This window comes from Oxyura jamaicensis, chromosome 4 (genome assembly GCF_011077185.1).
Source record: "Oxyura jamaicensis isolate SHBP4307 breed ruddy duck chromosome 4, BPBGC_Ojam_1.0, whole genome shotgun sequence".
In the NCBI taxonomy this organism is placed as follows: domain Eukaryota; kingdom Metazoa; phylum Chordata; class Aves; order Anseriformes; family Anatidae; genus Oxyura; species Oxyura jamaicensis.
In genome coordinates this window covers 28,737,908-28,754,814 of record NC_048896.1, presented here as the reverse complement: position 1 = coordinate 28,754,814, position 16,907 = coordinate 28,737,908, and the positions used below count along the sequence as shown (strand labels likewise).

The following is a 16,907-nucleotide window of genomic DNA, read 5'->3' as shown; positions in this document are numbered from 1 at the left end:
AAAAGAAACCAGGAAAGCAGACTACTTGACAGCTTTCATTTTTAAGTAGGTGTAGACTTGTGCGTTTTCAGGTATCTCTGGTTTGTGGGTAGCTGTGGTAAAATATATAGCAGAAATTAAGCTTTGTACTTGCATGCATGTCATTTTGGCCATAAAATTCAACAGTATTTCTACTTAATCTTCTGAACACCAAAAACTTCTTCCTTCACTTATAATAGAAGTTAATAAATCTTTATTCTTGTAAGATGAAAAAAAAAAGGATGAAATGTGAATTTAAAATAATTTCTTGCATATACTGCTAATACTATTACTAACAGTAATATATATAATAGTATATAACTGGGGAAAAAAAAAAAAAAAACTCATGGAGCTTTAGATAAATGTTGCCTTCTCTGCAGAATGTCTTATCTTCATCTTTGGAAAAATTGTTTTCTCTAAATAATGATAACAAAATGACTTGGTTTTATCCCAGGGTCAAATTTTTACCTAGCTTAGTATGTGATTGTTTAATGGCAAGAGCTTGTGTTGTAAATTGTTTGCTATTAATTCTCTTCAACTGTCATATAACTGCTAATCAGAGATGTTGCTGTATTGCATATTTTTAGGTTGCTTTATATAGCCTTTCAAATCTATGGTGGCTATTGCTAAGACAATCTGTGTCATTTAGCTCTTAATATATACCTATAGGAAATCATTTCATGCTTGCTTAAAACTCTTCAATTTCTTTACACTTTTCTCAATTAGCTGTTCAAATAATTAGTAAAACCCCAGTAGACCTGTTTCATTGTCAAATATTTGTTAAAGTGTAGAAACATTTCTAAATTCTACAGTGCAGTTTAGGTACTAGAAGTGATGTACATGTGATACCGCAATGTTCCTCTCTGGCTTTCCTGTTTACTTGTCAGCAAAATAGAATTACCTTTAGGTGAGCTTTGTAAAAGAATGAACTCTGGTGTTTGTACGTGGCATTGCATTGTGTTGTGAATGAGTGGTGCAGTATTTACACGTGCTTATTTAGCTATGCTAATTTTGCTAAAGGTAAATACAATTTCTCAGTAACGATATACTTGAGAACTCTTATCTAAATATTTAATTGCCTCTTATGCAACTGAGTGTCAATACAGTGAAGCACTTTAGTGTGTGCCTACCATGGGAATCAATTAGACTTTTATTGTGTTTAAAGTGAAGGAAAAGATTTAGTGCTTTACCTGGATCATCTTGGTTCACGGGAAGTTATAAAGAGCTTCCTCCACTCCTTCCCAGAATCATTTAAATTACTGGAATATTCTAAGTAAGTACCAAATGAAAGTTGACTTTTATTGGGCTAATATTGACAATTCTGTTTAAACTGTTGTCAAATAGATCCTTACCCATTCTCCAAGTAGAGCTTCTCAGCAGTTAAATGTCTTCTCATTCTGAAGTGTTTGGGGCATGCATATTCCTTGCTAATATGCAACCTCTATTTATATTATGCAAAATAATATTATCCAAAGACCTTGAATTCTAATTCTTATGCAACAGTGTTTTTATTTTACCCTCCAATTAAAATAACTGGGGGGGGGGGGGGGGGGGAAGCAGTTTTAAAATGTCTTTGAGATTGATATAAAAATCATTCTGGGTTCAACATAATTCTCATTCCCTCTTTATTAAAAGAACTAACACATCATGGCCATATTTCAGAATAAAATAGATAAATGCGTGTTTGAATAAACTGAGACTTAGCAAAGTTTCCACAGGATGTGAACTTGAGACACGGTAGTTAGTCCACATAATTTTTTTTGTTTGCATGTTTACACTCTTGTGACATAGAAAGTGTAGCAAATGCAAAATTGTTGAGGAAGAGGAAATGAAAAAGGTCCCCAGTGATTTTCACTATTGAATAACAAGTGTGTTTGTCATATACAACTTCCTGTTGTAAGATGGAATAGGTGATATATGGATTCAAACCTGGACACATACGTTCCTGTAAATGGTTGATATCATCTTACTATTAGCTAATTAAAGCATAGGTGGAGTTTTCATTATACTGCTTAAAGAGATGGACTCAAATTCTTGTTAAAGCACTGAGGACTCTTGCATTAAGTCTAGATTTATAAACAAGGAGTTTGCACACACAAATCTGTAAACGTGTTTTCTCCTGAGAATTTTGCCCCACTCTAGTTTGAAGAACTTTCTGTAAGGATTTATTTTCCTCCATTTGCTGACATGAGGCACTTTTTGATTAAAAGTCTGGGAAAAAAAAGCAATGAAATAAGTTAATGTTTTATCAGATGTTAGCTTTTTCAGAGAACAAATTAGGAAAAAGCATATTGCTCATATTTTAATTAGAAGAAGAAAATGGTGGTTTTATTCTTATATTTTAAGGAGAAATTATTTTAACCAATTACCCAACCTCTGGGGAAATTAATGTAGAGACTTAGAATTATTGCTTCCAATGTAAAAGAAATCTGAACTGTCTAATCAGATAACTGTTAACTTTTGAAAAGTAAGATTTGATTGAAGTTATTTCTGGAGCTTCTAGATAAACGTGGGCTTGAATAAGAAGGGAAACAACTGCATAAACCCATTATTGCTGGGAAAAAGTCTATTTTGGATATGAGAATTTGGGTACACATTTTTTACTGTTGCTTTAGAGAAACACTTTTTTTTAAGTTTTGGAGCAAAGTGAGAGTTGGCATTGTGTTACAGGAATTTAGAACAAAAGCAATATTCTAAAATGAGTAAATTGAATTTGTATGAATTTATCTTTTACTTTCTCTCTATTTTTTACTTTTGATCTAAGAAAGTATGGTGTTTTCTTCTTGCTGTATTTGAAGTGGAAAAGAAGGATTGAGTTTTATGAATTATCCATATATTAAGAATCATGTCCTGTAGTTTCTAATTTAAATAATATATGTGTATGCATACATCTATATACATATATATGTGTAGTTTAGGTATATATCTTTTACATTGAGAGAATATTTGGAAATACATTTCAATCTGTGTTTTAAACTCAGGTTCAGGAAAATAGCTCTGTTCTGGTATACCTCCACAGTGGGAGGTATGATTAATCATTTACACTAATCTATATGATGCCATGTGAGAGAAACCTAAATTCCTTCAGCGGGAGTTGGTGCTATTTTTACCTGGTACGTTGAATGTGCCCTTGTAGAATCACAGCACCAAAAAATGAAGAAAACTAAGGTGAGTTTCTAAGAGAGATGACTAAAAGGATGCAGGATAAACATTTAAAGATACAAACATTTAAGGATGCATTATTTGAAGTAATTGTTCGTTGAGGATGCAACAGGAGTGTGTAGAACAATTTAAAAGTTAGTTATCTGTTTAGATAAAGCATGAAACTAAGACAAGGCATATTTAGAATAAATATAAAGCACAATTTGAGATCAGTGAAACAACCTTCCAATTGAAGTGACAGTTGCACAGAAGGCAAATTACAATAGATCTGATGATTGCACATAATATTAGAAACATACTTGTTTATGTTGACACTTCACTTTATGCAATGAAAAGCCTTTAGCCATGTCTAAGAAAAAAGTTTACTTTGTCACCATGCTTATCATTCTTTAAAAACAGATTTAAAACCTCTCGAGAGAGTGCATGGCTTTTTTAGCAGTGTCAGATAAATATTACTCTTTATATGTCTAAGTTCTGCTGAATGTCCTGATTATGTGCCATCCCATGGAACCTGACTTTAGTAACTTTTCCGTATCAGTGTGATTTCTGAAAGACCTTCTCTTTGTTGGGTTTTAAGAACCACATATGAACAAGCAGGGGCTATTGATCTTCTGTAAAGAAACTCCTTCAGTTAGAGCTCAAAATTGATTTATTTCTTATTTTGACATGTAAAGATTGAGTGTATTTTCTCAAATGTACAGAGGCACAGCAGGTAAATAATGTTGACGAAACAGAAAAGTTAGTATTGAAATGCATCATCTACTTCATCTACTTCTTGAAAACATTGCTTAGTACTGGATATGCAGTCATTGGTCACAGCCAACATAGGGAAAAGTCCCTTTTCATAAGGGAAATGTCCCGTTTAAACAACTTTCATAACAAGGCTAGCCACCCAGTTGACCAAAGGAAGCCAGTTGATTGTTTTGGATTTCAGCAAAGCTTTTAATAATGTTTCTCATAGTATCTTTCTGGATAAAATGTCCACCATACAGCTAGACAAATATATAATACAGTTGGTGAACAAATGGCAGATGGGTCAAGCTCAAAGGTTTATAGTAAATGGGGTTATATCAGGTTCTGATGGATTCTGCACCTGGAAAGGGACAATGTGAATATACGTGTGCAGACTTGGGAATGAGAGGATGGAGAGCAGCCCCACAGAAAGGGATCTGGGGGGTTTGGTTGATGGCACATTGAATATGAGTCAGCAGTGTGCCCTGGCAGCCAAAAGGGCCAGCTATGCCCAGGGACACATCAAGCACATCATTGCTAGCCGGCTGAGAGAAGTGATTGTCCCTCTCTGCAGCTTCACCGCAAGTACTCTATGGGCTCTTGGGCTCCACTGTATAAGAAGGACATAAAACTATTTGAGAGCTTCCAAAGGAGGGCTGAGAAGACAGTGAGATTCTAGAGGGGAGAATGTCTGAAGAGTGGCTGAGGTCCTTGGTTTGTTCAGCCCAGAGCAGAGCAGGCTGAGGGGAGGCCTCATGGCAGCCTGCAGCTCCCTCACGAGAGGAGCGGAGGGGCAGGCACTGAGCTCTGCTCTCTGGGGACAGCAACAGGACCTGAGGGAATGGCATAGAGCTGGGACAGGGGAGGTACAGGTGTTAGGAAAAGGTTCTGCACCAAGGGGGTGGTCAGTACTGGGACAGGATCCCCAGGGAAGTGGTCACAGCAGCAAGCCTGTTGAAATTCAAGTGTTTGGAAAATGCTCTCAGACACATGGTCTGATTTTTCGGTGGTTCTGTGTGTTAGCCAGAAGTTGTAATCTTCCAACTCAAGAAGGTCCCTTCCAACCCAAACCATTCTATGATCCTTGTGGGTCCCTTCCAACTCAGGATGTTCTGTGATACTATGATGTTCTGTCACGTTACTTTTCCCCTTCGTTTAAAAGGAGTCTAAGGCTTAAAAACAGAACTCTTTTTTTTAAGATCTCATCAACTCTTTCTGTTCATTCTACACTGAAGTCATCATCTACTGACATGTCATAATTATTTTCACAGTGACCAGTTATGATGCGTGAGACAGAGCATTTTAAATTAGGAGGAAGTACAGATAAATGCTAAAAATAAATAATACTTTTAATTTGTTTGAATTGTCGCTTGCAATGAGAAGAAGAAAAATGAGGGAAAAGAGAAATAGGTCAGGAAAACAACAACAACAACAAAATTTGACACGTTATACCTCTCCATGCAAAATATTTTTCAGCTGTTTTTTACATACAGTTGATGTTCGTTATAGGAATAAATCATGCTATTTCATTAAGAGAATTTCTAAATATGGTAATGTTTGTCCAAATATTTTTTAATTTTGATAAAAACAAAACTTCACTAAGAATAAATAGAAACAGAGATATAAATACATACATATATATATGATGATACATATATATATATTTGTAAAATATGAATAGTGAGTATAAACTGTGAGAGTTAGGAATTATGGAATGTGAAGTATGATTTCACTGAAATCAACAGGAATTTTGTTTTTAATTTCATCCTTTTGCTGGGATGGAAGGACAGAGGGGTAAGGAATGGTACTTTGAAGCTATTGATTTATATGGGGTTTGACACTCGTGTGATAGGCATCTGCAATGTCTTACAGCAAGAGGAAACTTTTGAAGCAATGTATCCACATGACCAGAAAAGCAGATCCCTCTCATTACTGGTGCTTTGTCCCTATAACATGTGACAACTTGCACCACAGCTCTTCCTCTTCTCTTACCTTCCAGCTACACAGTCATCTTTCCAATTTTATATTTGTGCATCTTGAACCTGCCTTATTGCTGTGTCCTCAGATGTAAGCCCTGTCTATAACTGCATTTCTTTGCAAGATACTGTGATGATGCAGAAAGGGGAGTTGCAAGCTACTGTACAGTAATGAGATATTGTATATCTAATTTGTGTGCATTTTATTTGTTTGTTATTTTTAGAAAGGTTTTTCACTTTATTTCTGCAGGTATTATTGTTTCAAATGGGTTTCTTTCTCAGAATGTGTGTAGAAAACACACACCCTTTCTTGGAGGACAATACGTAGAGTGCTTGTGAGTAGCATGGTGCTTACAACATGCAGATTAGTTAGCCTCAGTATATGTCCTAATGTCAACTTGTCCTTTTTCCTTCTCTAAATTTTCTGAGATTTGTATTTTACAGTTCAAAAGGGGGAAGAAAAAATGTTATTTGTCTAATTCTTCTTTACCTATTGCATTGTTAGCTGTTCTGATTCTCACACTTTCTCTGTTTCTTTTGAAATATAGGATGAAGTTTGTCCCAAAGCTGATGGAGATCCTGTTCAGCGGTGTGTATGGGCAACTGCTGTTAATGTAAAAGACAAGTTCATTTACGTGACTCAGCCCACACTCAACAGAGTACTTATTGTTGATGTACAGTCTCAGAAAGTTGTACAGGTATTTCTAATTTTTGAGTTGATGTCTAATTTGATGTCTAAGTTTTTTTCATTATGTTTTGGAAAAAAAAAGATGCCATTAGTTTGAGAGTAAACAGTATCTGGAAAAAAAGCTCATTTACATTTAACAACAGTTTTAGTTACTGTTCCCGTAAATAGTCAGTTGGCAGGGGCAGAATCAATATGAAAAAATACCTCTTACAAATATTAAGTAGTTGAGGAAATGTAGTTCTTTGGAAAAATTCTGAATTGAAGTACTTTTCGCTTGAAAATGAAGGTATAGAAGAGTATTTTATCATAATGGAATTTAACCATTTTGACAGGAAAGGTCAGGGGGTTAGGTTGGCTACAGAAGATGGAGGGCTGTTCAGTAAACTTTCAGGTAGAGAAATTGCTGGAATTGTGGAAGACACAAGACCAAGATTGGAGGCTGTGGTCTGGAACTTCTCTCTTCCTGTCTGCCATGGAGGTAGTACTTGTCTGTTTCTCAGCCTCTGAGACATTATTGGAGATATTCTGCTTAATCAAAATAATTCATTGGCTAAAAGAGAGAAAATTATGCTATGGTACAGAGATTAATTTACTCATATAGTTTGTAGAAGACCTTGTACTAAAGGCAATGCTAAGATACATACTAGAGTTTGGAGCAGTACAATTGCCTCAGGATCCTGAGAGTCACAGTATAATTCACATGGTCAGTGGTCTCATTGGGATGGAGTAAAAATTGTTGGTTGCCACTATAGAAATCAAATACTATAACCAATCTACTCATGGCTTTTCTCTTACTATCTCTCTCCTTTTTTTTTTTTTTTTTTCTCCCATTTCCACTGGTATTAATGCATTGTAAGTGGTGTCAATGTACTGTAAGGTTAAATGGGGGATTTACACAAGGACAGGTTTTATTCGGTTGAATTGTCAAAGGCATATGAGAATGCATTTAGTAAATCATAGCTATAAATCCAGCATATTTTAAAATACTTTCTGAGTATGAAGAGATTATTTAAAGTCTTAAAATATTTATGTTTACAGGGCATATCAAAAAGGCAAAATCTAATTATTTTTGCTATTTGGTTTCTCCCTAGTGTTCCTACCATATTCTGGTAGGTTTTCTGGTTTAGGTAGGTTTTCAGGTTTTCGTATACAGAGATTTTGACACCACGTTGGATGTTCTGATTCAAATGTTAATCATGCAAATGATTGCAAACTATACATAACATCTACAGTTACTTATAGTATCAACACATCTATCAGAAACATGTTTTTTAGTTAAATATAACATGGACTTGTATTAGAACTCTAATTTATTTTAAATAAATACTTAAATAGAGATTTTCTTCAGGCTTTTTTTGCATTTTCTGGCCAATAAATCAATGAAAATCTTTAATATAGACATTATGTGTATTAGTATACATATATATGATATATATTAGTATAAAATTTTAAAAGAATACATAGTAAAACTGTGAGTTTTAAATTAAATTATCTTGACAAAACATTTTAATTCTTACCATTTTATATTCTTTAAACATCTATATTTACTACCCTGTCTATCCATTGACTCAGTAGACATAGCTTCATTCAAAACCTTATCCACTCTAAATGAGGAAGGGGATGGATAAAATGCTTTATTTTTTTTAAAAAAAAAAGTTATTAATATTTTTGTTCTTTTTCTTATTTTTATTTTATTATTATTATCATTATTTAGTTAAGTTTACTTAACTAAAGTAAAGTAGTTACTTTACTTTAGTTAAAGTAAACTAAATATGCAATTCACTTCTACTTTGCATATGAAAGTAGAAGTGAATTGAGTGTTTAATGAATTGGTTTTCTAAGAATAAGACTTTTTACAGCCAATTTGATGTACTTCTTCAGGAAAGAGACTGAAAAAAAAAATTCTGACTGCAATCCTCTTCTTTGAAGAACTGGAATTTCTAGCAGTTATTTTCCTGGTCTCTGACTGGCATTAATTTGTCATCTTAATTTGTCAAACTGATGAATGATATCCCAGTTTAATTGCATTTATTAACATTTAGACTTCAATGACAAGAGAGACAATATTATGCCTTTAGAGCTTCCTGAAATATGTTTTAAAAAAAAAAAAAATTGAAGTTGTTTTGAATTTAGGTTTTATGAAATTGTTTTATCAGTAGACATTTCTAATTTGCTTTAAATGAGATTTGTTATTATTGTTTTATTCTGTCATTAACGGTATGCCTAGAGATACTTAACAATATATGTTAACTAAAGAATGAAATTCAATAAATTAGCCACCAACTAAAAGTATACCCCTCCTCAACAAAGATACAGAGGAATTCTCCAGTTCTTGTACGGAGTTTGATTAAATATTCAAGTTTCTGTAATGGTCTAGGCTTTGTGGATTATTTCTGTGCTCCTCAGAAGGCACGTTAAATTAAACCAATTACTACACAAGCCTTCATGCTAATCAAGGGAAAAACAACAACAGCTACAAAAAAGTCTTGAAAAATAGAATAGCATTGCTTTTTCCATTACTGTAATAATAGCCAGGTCACCTTTTAACAGCCTTTTTTTTTAGGAAACATATTGATGTGTTTTTGCTTATTATGGTATTTTGTTTGAAGTACTATTATGTACGTTATATTTATTAATTTATGCAATAAAAGTTAATGAAGAAAATGTGTAAATGTATACATTTAGGATGTATACATTTAGATTTTAGGATGATTTGTTTCTCTGAAAATATCTTTATCAAGATAACTACTTTAACAAGATCCTAGAATAGATATTTTAAATTTCAGTATGTTTTCAAATTAGGGACATGGATGTTGTATCTTTAAGGAGGTATACATAGGTTTTCTGATTTAGCCAGGTACATCTAAATCATAGATAATAAAGTTAAGAAAAATATTTACTTTCATTTGTAAGTTCTTGAAAACAAGTGCTGTTACCTGTAATTGTTTGGAACTGCTTAGCAGCATAACATTAAAGTAGGATGACTTCAAGGCTTGCTGATATAATCATTGTCACTTAGATAGAACTGATAGAACTCATTGTCACTTAGCACACTGTGTTGGTGGCATTTGAGCCTGGAATAGCTAGAAACAGCTGTGATAGCATGTCTCCAAGACTCTGAGCTTCTTTTTGCTGTCTGTTCTTTTCTTGGGAGTTGCATTATCCTTGCATGACTCCACAGGTAATTCCTTCTCCTCCAGGCAGTGCCATGGCCCAGATCCTGAACACAACTGGTGCTCGTTGAGCAAAACATGCACGAGACAGACCGTTCATTTGAGGAATCCAACTTGAATTTTGATACACCTAAACAAAATAACTATACAGCAGCCACCAAAGTATTATTTTAGATTAATTGTCTTCTATTTGCAGTAGAAAATGTTATCAAACTTGAATGACCTTTTCCAAGGGGCACCTTTCTGTTTTTAAATCATCTGGTGAGCAGCAACCTGTCTTCAGTTTCCATTTTCTAAAAGAAAAAAATGTATTTATTTATTTATTTATTTTACATGGAGTTGTGACTTCCAGCACCTCAGGAGTACAGTTAGGTATCATCAGCAATTTCAGCCAGCCATTAGTGCATTATCTTGAGGATCTACATCATTACTTTAAATTAGGTTCACTTAATTAGCCAGCTGGTACACTCCCTGACAAACTGATAAACAAGCTGTGCTTTATTGTTCCATAATAGTGAGACTTAAAAACAATTTCCACTTATTTTTTCTGCTTTAATGATGAATATAGAAAAGTAATCCCCACAACTGTTACCTCATGCAGAATGTCTCTTAATCAAATAGTCTGTCCTCCCTTTTGATACCTCTGAATTATTCAGTCTTTCTCCCAAGAAAAGGAAGTGTAGATCTCAACTGCCTAAAAGGTTTTTAGTCTCTGGAGACAGAACTCAAGGTTGTAGGGAAAACACCTTGGTTCTGATCACGTCTACAAAAAGTAGGAATCGTATTTGGGAAACATTTATATGTTAACAGGCTTACCAACTTTGACAGTATACGCTTCAGCAGAGTTGGCTGCAGTAACATTGTGTTGGTTTTATGCAGGACTGTGCAGGAACATCTCCTGTTGATTCACTACGTGCTTTGAGAATACTTTCCCTTTTTAGCCATTTTCCAATAATTTGTGTAGCTTTTAACTGATATGTATGAAGAGAGGGATGGTAGGGAAGGACGGTAAGTATATTTTTACTTGATTTAAAATGTTTATTTTCAGCTTCTTAACAGCCTCAATATGATGCAGTTTTGATGTCAATTATTAGAATACATAATGGATAAAAATCAGTGATTCAGGAACTTCGAATTAATCAGAGGACTGTTTCAAAAGCTGACAACATGTTTTTTAAATGTGACCTTAAAACATCAGGAAATGTCAGTCATCATTTTAATTTAATCGTATTTATTATTTTTCTTTTTAAAATGTGACAAAGTAAGAATTTATTCTTTTATTATGCTGCAGGCAGTGAGTACAGATCCCGTCCCAGTGAAACTACACTATGATAAATCACATGATCAAGTCTGGGTTCTGAGCTGGGGAAATATGGAAAAGAATTCACCAACTTTGCAGGTGGGTATATTTATCAGACTGATTATATGCTATGAAATCTAGATAGGCTGAATCTTTATATAATTGAGACATTTGTATATTTTCCTTCCTCATTATGATGACCCAGCAGAGGTAGTAAGATTGATAACTGACTTTGCTTTAAAATACATATGTATATATTTTCAATACCTTTACTCAGTACTGACAGTGTCAATTTGATAGAAGGCTATGGAATACAAGTAAACACAGCAGCATGTTTTGCCACTATTCCAGTCTTTTGAGAGCAAACTTGCTGCTTATGATGTTTTTGCCCGTAATTAGAGGATGCATTGGATTTTAGGCATATTCGTATTTCACTAAAATAAGTGTAAAATATAAGAGTAAGTAAAATAAGGTAAGACAGTTCCATCTTTTTTTTTCTTCAGATGTATAATAAAAAATTTTATTTTTCACATGGCCTCTGAGCAGCGGCAAGTCTAGAGACAGCCACTAAAGAAATATTTCAAGGAACTGTAATTGCATTGCTGCTTTTTCACTACTTTCTTCTCCTAATTTAAAGTAATCCTATGAGAATATGGAGATAGTCTTTGTGTCATAATTTCAAAATTATTTCAATTTATTTTCCTTTTTCTAGAAGTCAGTGGAGTCCCTATTTTTTTAAAAATACATAAGGAGTAAGAGAAATTCAAATGTAGGGCTTAAATAGAAAAAAAATGAGTAACATTTAAAAACACCTTTTTACCACCTCTGGACTCTTAGTAACTGTGAATATGCAAGATAATTTGTGGCAGTTTTGCTGTCACTCCTCCTAAGAAAATGACTGATAATTGAGTCACATGAATCATATTTTAAAGCCAGTGATCATCTTCACTCTCCTTTTTCCTTTACATTATCCATAATCAATTCTTTTCCTTTTTTAATCCAGTCTTAAGGCCATGTAAATAATTATCATAGTGGCTATTAATATAAAATTGTCTTTTACTTGTCCATAAAGATTTACTGCAGAGACTGCTCAGGATTTGAGGAAAATTCAAGGAAAATTGGTTCAACAATTTAAGGAATACGTAAACTGAAACCAACTTGCTCTTCTGAAATATATATGTGCTATATTGAATTGCCTCATGATTGACAAGGCTTGGGAGCATGTATAGGCATAGCTTCTTGTGAATCAATTAATAATATCTTATATTTTCACTTGGGCTGAAGTGCTTAAGAAACATAATCCCAATCTAGGGTCAGGTATCAAAAAAAAGTAAACAAAAATATTAGTTTGCACTAACTTCTGAAGACTTTAATAATGTATATGAATAAATATAGACTCGGAAAAAAAAATGGGGCAAAAAAAGGAAATATGAAGATCAGGTATGTTAGGTATGTAACAATTCTCTGAAATCTGAAATGCTGATCAGCTTTACTCACTGTCATTTGTGTTATCATTTCTAGCTGAAGATTAACACAGCAGATGGAATACAGAGGCAATATTGTATGAATGTACTTAGAAATAGATTAAATTTTGAAGGAGTATTTCCATAGTTTGTAATAATGTTACTTTATGTAGGTGATAACACAAGCCAGTGGGAGTGTTTCTCATCACACAATCCATACTCAGCCAGTAGGAAAGCAGTTTGACAGAGTAGATGACTTTTTCATTCCTGCTACAAACCTCATCATTACCCATATAAGGTAAGTTTTAACTCAGTTATAATTAACTTTCAAATGAACTATAATGTTATCTCCAAAGAAAACAAATTAAAAATAACCTTGAAAATGTGAGACCATGCCTCTTCAGTATCGATTAGAAAGACCCTTTTTCATATACAAACTTATGTGAGTTTTGTTGAATAAAGGCTGTTGAATTTATCAGAACAAACATTTATTAGAATGTGTTGTTTTTTCCTTTTCTCATCAAACATTCAAAAATTCCATTACTCTAGGTACTAACATTGAGATGCAATATCACCTGGGGTGTTTTTGAGGAATTGGTAACTGTAACATTCAGATAATTTCCTAAATTAGGAGCATAAATCTTAATTTGGAAATGATACTCCCTAATTTCTTCTACACCAGAACAGTTGTTATATATAGTATTTGCCATGTTGTATTATATATATGTTGCTTTAAAGTTTTTTTATCTTGGTAAACAGACGAGAAAAGACACTTCCAGAGTTTTGAAAGGAATTATGATACAACATAACTTAAGTCTTTCTGAACTAGAGTCTCTTGCTAATTTTGCTAATTCTATGTTTTTTTTTTTTGTTTTGTTTTTTTTAATCAGGCTATCGGTTTTTAAAACAAACTATGACTGTGTGAACTCTATTTAGAGTGTAAAGCTGTGCAAAACAAGCAAGCTGTGTAAACTCTATTTAGATGCATGCATAAAGTTTTTCTGATTTCATGGTGTTGAGTAAATGAAATTCTTACATGTTAAAAATGGTTTGCACTATAATCCATACTGTAAATCCATACTGTAAAACACTAAGTTCTTGGGACCTTAGTTATTTCTCTCAATGAATGTAGGATTGTTTGTGTGTCCAAAGAATAGAATGTGGGAAAAGGAATAGACAACTTCTGGCATGATAGAAATATACCAAGTATGGAAAACTGGAAGGAAGTAACAAGTTGGATTTTAGAGGGACAAGGAAAGAGAGTGTGAGGAAAAGAGGGCAAAGTTTAATACAGTAAAGCAGAAATCTTTTCAGAATTTCACCAATGCCTCTTAAATGAAAATCTACTTCTATTTTTCTTCCTCAAAACACATTAGTAGGAACGTGAAATTTCATTTTCCTTTAATGCTTTCTGTAACATTTCTACCCATAGGGTAGAAAAATTCTGCCTTCGAGGATCTGTACATCTGAATCTTACATTAATAGTTATTAGCACTTTGTATGCTTAGGACTGTTAGGTTATTAGCAAAGTGACACAGATGTATTTCAGAGCAAATGACCTCAGCAAATAATTAACTTACTTGCTTATTGTGCCCTTCTAAGTTCAAGTATCTATGGAAATGCTCTAATTAGGATGATTCTAACTTTTCTTCAGTTATGAGAAGGCATCATTCATGTTTAGCTAAAATCTCAAATCATATATGCATCTCCATCCAAAAAGATTTTAGTCTCAAAAAAGATGTAGTCTTTTTTTGAAAATGAAAACATCAAAGTTAGGGTGATTTTACAATTGGTTCTAGAATTTAATCTAAAAAATGTGCCTGTGAAGAATCTAGTCTCTATCAAAAAAAGAAAAAGAACATTTTTAGTTTTCTACAAAACTCTTAACAAGCAAATTAGCAATCAGCCATATGTACTTTAAAAGGAATGTGTAAATTAATATGTATGAATAGGAATTGATTCTAAGTACCATTACTGCCACATTGCTTTAAATAAGTAGATAAATGCACATTGTGTTCCTAACCTCAGCCATAGAAAACCATTAAATAATTCTGCTACATTTGGAGCAGGCAGGCTTTGAGAGAACAGAAACTACTACTTCATAAACTACCAGCATTAGAGCTACTACCCTTCTGACTAATTGATTTTGATGTTTATTGCTAAATTATTGCCCTAGCAATTTTGTTCAGCTTTATCTTTAAGGGAATTTACAGCTGGTGATTCCACCTGCATAGCTCCTTAATCCATTGCCAAAGACTGCATTGACAGAAGAGGGCAGTTAGTGATCTACAATGACTGATTTAGTTGTCTCCTTGGACAATTTTTTAAGCTAAGGGATCCTGTTCCACACTTGTATGTGATATAAAATGAATTAAAGTTACATTAATGTGTGCAAGTCTTTAAAAGTCCAAAACCTGACTGCTGTGGCGGGGAGAAAGTTTATCAGTTAACATTTCAATAAATATTGGCATGACTTAACCATTTTGAAAATATTACACAATGCATCACCAAAAATTGTATTGAATTAGTAAAAATGCTTGCTTTGTTTAATGGAACGTAAAATAATTCTATACGGTATAGGCAAGCTCATTTATTTACAAGATACGTATTCTATCATATAGTAATATTATTCATGCAGATTTTTGCTATAAAAGGATCAATAGAACAGCACTGATACTTAGATACATGAATTTTCATGTAAATAGGAAAAGATATGAAAGATACCATACAAGGAGGGGAACCAGGAAAAATAGTCCCAGTCCAAAGACAGACAAGAACTTATTTTGTCAAACTCAATCTATTTGAAATTGGAAGTCTGTCTAAATAGGTCAAGTAGTTGCTGTGTATGGTGAGTCACAACTACCTCCAGCTGAAGAGTCATTTTTACCTGTTCTAAAAGTGAGTTAGGATGAAAGAGAAGATAAAAGAGAAACTAAGAATAAAGAGAAAACCTACAGAATTAGAAAAATAATATTAAAACTAATTAAACAGTGAGAAAAAAAAATGAACAAGTGACTAAAGGTATACAATGAAGGTGGACATAACTTCAGAACTAGTATAATTATTGTTTTGTGACTTGTGCTTTTTTCACTTTTTTTTTAATCACATGCCAAAAAAAAAAAAAAGAAAACATTTGCTGTAGTCTGATGTGAGGCCTGTAATATTCTGTCCAATACTTAAACCATATATTTTGGGTTATGTTATTCTTAACCAACAAAATCAATTCACCTGCAATTGTTTCTTACCTTCTCATGAACTTTTTTGAAATGTAAAGAATCTTATGTTAGTCTTCTAAAATACTACCTAATTCTGAGCTTCTGATTCTATTAAAAATAAAGACTACATAGAGAAATTTTGTATTTTTATTTTATGTATTTTTTCAAGAGCTATTTTTGTGAAGTCACTCAGTCATTAAAGAATTTGCCTTTCATAAAAAGTCTGGCCTTCAAGTACTTAGTTGGTTTTTTGTTGTTGCTTAAATGAAAATGAACCACATGAAAAGTGTGTCAGGAATTTTTTTGAATTAATTGCATCAGAAAAATCCATCAAAGTAGTAGTGATAAAGAAGAAAATTTGCCTGTTAAATCTAAATTGTCACCAGTCAACAATAAAAAACCTCAACAGCAGCATGTTTCTGTAGAATGTGATGCAATGAATATAAAGCTTTAACTTATTGCTATTTGGTGCTTATTCTAGGCAGGGGAGCATTTATGAGTGTGAATAGTGAAAAGACAGAAAGAAGGGAAATAAACCCACTGGCTGAATTAGCTGATACAGAAAACTGCTCAAGGGACCTATTTGCTCTTTGCTGGAAGTCAGTTCCAAACAACACCAGACCTTTCCAGAAAAAAAAAAAAAAAAAAAAAAAAAAAAAAGGAAAGCTTTTTGCAGCTGGGTGCATTTGTTACCTGTAAAACTAAAATTTTGAATGATGTAATCCTTTTGCAACTGCTAACCATTTATAGGTGGACAGGGTGAAATCTGTTAAACTAAACAGATCCCAAGTCTTGCCCCCCTCCCCCCCACAATTATTTCTGGAGAAAATATATACAAAGCTTATTCCCTTTGTAGATGGACCTTTTAAAAATTGAGGATATATATTTTCTATAGTTGGCATTATACATTTAATGAGAATAAAATTTTAATCACTGAAATACTCTTTGTGCCAAAGCAGTTCATTGCAACCAATGATCATGTCCTTAATTGTCTGCTAACACCCATTTCTTATCATAAAAATAGATATTTGCAATTAGTATGTGGGATGGCTGCAAAAAGATGACTTGTACAATACTCATGAAAATATATTCTTAGTAGCCTAAGGAGCAAAAGAGCTGATTATTTCAGCTCCACTGTTCATAAATCGAAGCGAACAAAAGGTAATTAGAATAAATTAAG

The 16,907-nt window shown here is 33.2% G+C and overlaps 1 protein-coding gene across 4 annotated transcripts in view; it reads left to right on the top strand.

Annotated features, from left to right (window-relative positions):
• The window catches only part of FSTL5 (follistatin like 5), a 348,242-nt gene that overhangs the window by 310,792 nt on the left and 20,543 nt on the right, over positions 1–16,907 (top strand). For all 4 annotated transcript variants that reach the window (XM_035323584.1, XM_035323585.1, XM_035323583.1 and 1 more), the window contains 3 exons: positions 6,437–6,586; positions 11,041–11,148; positions 12,686–12,810. In XM_035323584.1, the coding sequence (XP_035179475.1) occupies positions 6,437–6,586; positions 11,041–11,148; positions 12,686–12,810 (383 nt within the window). The remainder of the gene's footprint in view (positions 1–6,436; positions 6,587–11,040; positions 11,149–12,685; positions 12,811–16,907) is intronic.